This window comes from Vulpes vulpes, chromosome 4, assembly GCF_048418805.1.
Source record: "Vulpes vulpes isolate BD-2025 chromosome 4, VulVul3, whole genome shotgun sequence".
Classification (NCBI taxonomy): domain Eukaryota; kingdom Metazoa; phylum Chordata; class Mammalia; order Carnivora; family Canidae; genus Vulpes; species Vulpes vulpes.
Window position 1 is genome coordinate 19,636,552 of NC_132783.1, and position 3,656 is coordinate 19,640,207.

The 3,656-nt window shown below is 37.3% G+C and overlaps 1 protein-coding gene across 1 annotated transcript; it reads right to left on the bottom strand.

Moving 5' to 3' along the window:
* Nucleotides 1–2,342: 2,342 nt before the first annotated feature.
* Nucleotides 2,343–3,409, bottom strand: LOC112907387 (transcription initiation factor TFIID subunit 9-like). The gene is given in 2 exon segments (XM_025982609.2): nucleotides 2,343–2,782; nucleotides 2,785–3,409. Coding segments are annotated over 2 exon segments (792 nt in total). The 5' UTR covers nucleotides 3,280–3,409; the 3' UTR covers nucleotides 2,343–2,485.
* Between the last annotated feature and the right edge of the window lie 247 nt (nucleotides 3,410–3,656).

Below are 3,656 nucleotides of genomic sequence, written 5' to 3' on the forward strand. Positions count from 1 at the left end.
GCAACAGAAGCTGTGCTATAACTGATCCTCAGGATTCTAAGTCTAATTCTTATAGGGCTCCTCTTAGGTCCTGGAGTTCCAGCAGCTCTCAATGGGCCTCTCTCTCAAGCTCCTTGAGTCTGATATTCCCAATCTCCACCATTTTCTTCTCTGAGACCCAGAGGAACTATTTCCTGCAGATGTGTCTGGATTACTTCAGCATCCTCTTTTTGCTTTTTCAGGCCTTCAGAGTATGTATAAGCCAATTTCTATGCTAAATCCCTTTATTGTAATACTTAGTGGGATTTCCATTTTTCTGGAAACCACTGATAGAATGAGGGCAAACAGACATATAATCTATGTCAATAACTTGGTGGGAACATTGCAGTGTAAAAGTGTGGGCATGGTCAGGGAAAAGAAGTAGCTGGATGTGGTTAGACAATGTAGCTAAACAAGGGATATCCTGAAAATTAAGCAAGGAAAATTAGAGTGGGATTTCAGTGATGTATTAAGTGTCCCATCAGGTATAAGCAATACTGATTTCTGTAACTTGTGTTATCCAACTCAAGAATTTCCTCAAGAACACAATGATCCAGTGCAACTCTTAAAATGTGATCGTCTTTAAAAATACATGGAGACTCAAAAGCATCCCCATCAGGGTAAGTGGCCTATAGGGCCATCCAGGGAGATGTGTGGTAGGCGGATGGATATGTGGTTCAGAGCCTCATGAGAGCAATAAAAGCTGGAGATATATATATTTTGAAGTCATCAGTATACAGATCATAACTGAATTTTTGGAGGTCATTGAGGTCACCCAGAAAGAGGTCAGAGAGTGAGTATCATGCTTATGGCTAAATATGAGAAGAAGCAACAGTTTCCATTACTTTTCATTACGGTCTCTGTGCTTTAAACAAATCAATATGATTTCTGTCTCTTGTGTATTATTTACTAATCCCTGCCTGTAACCTTGGAATAAGGTTATACAGACCTGGAATAAGGTATCTGCTATTTCCAGCAATACTTGCTGTGAAGACAACGTCAGATAGTAGAATAGGCTTGGGCTCAGGTCCTAAAACCTTGAGTTTGATGTGGGGTTGACATTAAGTCATCTCTCTGCTTCCTAATAGTTAAGAACTCTTCAACCTCAGGAATTTCCTGTTTTCTCTTGTGTAATATTAATATTAATAATAATAGTTTCCTCTTGGAGTTGTTGTATGCATTAAGGGTCACACAACAAATATTAGTTGACAGCTACTAAGTGCAGATTGCTGCTAGGTTGTCACCATGGGTGAAAGAGAAAGAAGAATGCACATTCCAGCAGAGGAGACAGATACACTATGAGATGAATATAACGCAATATATAAAGTGGAGCGATAGGGCAGGGGAGGATCGACAGATGACATTTCAGCTGTTGAAGTTGAATCTTGAGGAAACTTCAAGTGTAAGTTAACTGAGTGAAGATGGAGAAGTACAATACTGGGAATTTAATGTCAGATTTCCATAAAGAAGTTTTTTTTTTCTTCCCTTTGACTACTTCCTTCTAGTCCTAGCTCAAAATTCACCTATTTCAGAAAGATTTCCTGAGCTTACTGGTCATCTTTGTACCTCCCTTAGTCCTTTATTCTAATTTGGTTGAATATATATATATATATATATATAGTCATTTTGCTTTTATGGACATAATTGATAATTGTCCTTATATCTTAGTAGGTATCCCTATTTTTTTAAATAGAAAGAAAATTTACTTGGGAAAGTTATTGTAAGTATTCTTTTGATGTTTCTAACAGTGTTCAATATAGTAAATATTCGATAAATTTTAAAAAAACTTTTTATCATATAAATAGGTTGAATGAAAAAGGTATTTATGAAATGATTCTTAATACATAACCATTTTGTTTTTACATAAATCATAGAATATAAAAAACTAGGTGGTCACAACATTGTGGCACAAGTAGTCTGAACATTGTGGTAGGAAATGATGTGAGTGGAGGAGAGGTTTTGAGATGAGAAAGTCATAAAAACTCCACAGACAACGCTCTTCAGAGGTTTTGCTGTGAGAGTAGCCAAGAAATATGATGATACTTAAGGGGAAATAGAAGGGATGTGGGGCTGTTTCTTTTTTATAATAAGACCCCCCAAACATGTTTGTGTGTTCCTGGGAATATTCCAATAAAAACAATAATGACACAGGAGAAAGCCCTGCAACTTTTGCAATCATCTTTTCCATCTTCTGTAAAATGCAGGGTCTAAATTTGGAGATCACCAAGCTATTTTTATTTTTTTTGATGAACAACAATTTTATTTTTCACACTTAAAGGCTAATGAATAACCATTACTAATCCTATTAAAGAAAACCCAACATCTCAATAGGAAAGGGTAACTATATTTACTCATTAAATACCATTTAAGTTTTCTACAACACAACTTGAAAATACCCAGCATGCACGTTTAATCTCAGTACAATGGATTTAAGACCAAGTTTACAGGTTACAGCATCAAGGCTAGATTACAAATTATCATAGTCATCATCGTCATCATCATCGTCATCATCATCCTCTCGTTTTCTTTTCAATGCATTTGATGATTCATTGGGAGTATTTCGTGATGACACCACGTTTGTAGTGATAAGAATGTTTTTGGACCCAATTAATGATGGATTAATCAGAACATTCTGAACTGCGGATGTGGCAGGAATTGATGCTTTTACAGTTGGGGACTGTGATGTGGGCATCTGTACTGTAAACCTCTGCCCTGTGAGGGACATGGGAGTCCCTACTTTAGTTGACACTGACATGGTTTGTGGGCCGGTGTACCAAGAGTGGGAGTACTTGGTTGGCTAGTAACAGAACCAACACTTAACCGTGGAACTGTTAATCTTCCCGCAGAAGTTGATGCCTTTTTTTGTAAAGACTTAAGTCTATAGTTTGGAGCCGTCAAGCAATATCTATCAGGTGGCAGCCTGGGGCCTGAATATGGCTTGATTAACGGCAAAGGAGTTTGATTTCTTTGCCTTGCAATATCCAATAAAAAATCTCTTGGGGGAGGAGAGGTAAAAGACTGATCAGCACGACACCGAATGGCCAGCCGCACATCGTCTGCATCAACAGTAGCCTTCTTAGCATGGCTTGAATAAATTTTTGCATCATCTAGGATTGTGGTCACATATCGGAACGCAAACTCCAACATCTGATTTATAACTCTTGGTTCATATTCTGTAATCCCCATATCCTTCAGGATTTGTGCCATCATCTGTGCATCTTTCGGCATGCTCTTGGGAAAAGCCATCTTGCCAGACTCCATGATATCTGTTGATCAGACTTCTTGAGCTAAATCACCCACATTAATGTATTTCAGTCCTGATCTTGATGCAAGTTCTTTGCTTAGTGTGGTTTTTCCAACCCCCGGGGTACCGGTGAGCAGGATGTTCGGGAGCAACCCACCAAGGTATTTTTAGCTTAAAAACTTCTGTTCTATGATTCTTTCTTCTTTGTTTTTTTTTGGGGGGGTCATTATCCCACACTGATATGATTGTATAACTATTATAATGTTAGTATTTAAAGATAATTAAATTCTTAACAGAATAGGAAGTAAACATATAATAGAATGTTGTTCTGATTTTATATTGATGATTATTTCAAATAATGAAAAATAAGACTTTCCTGCTCAATGACATCTCT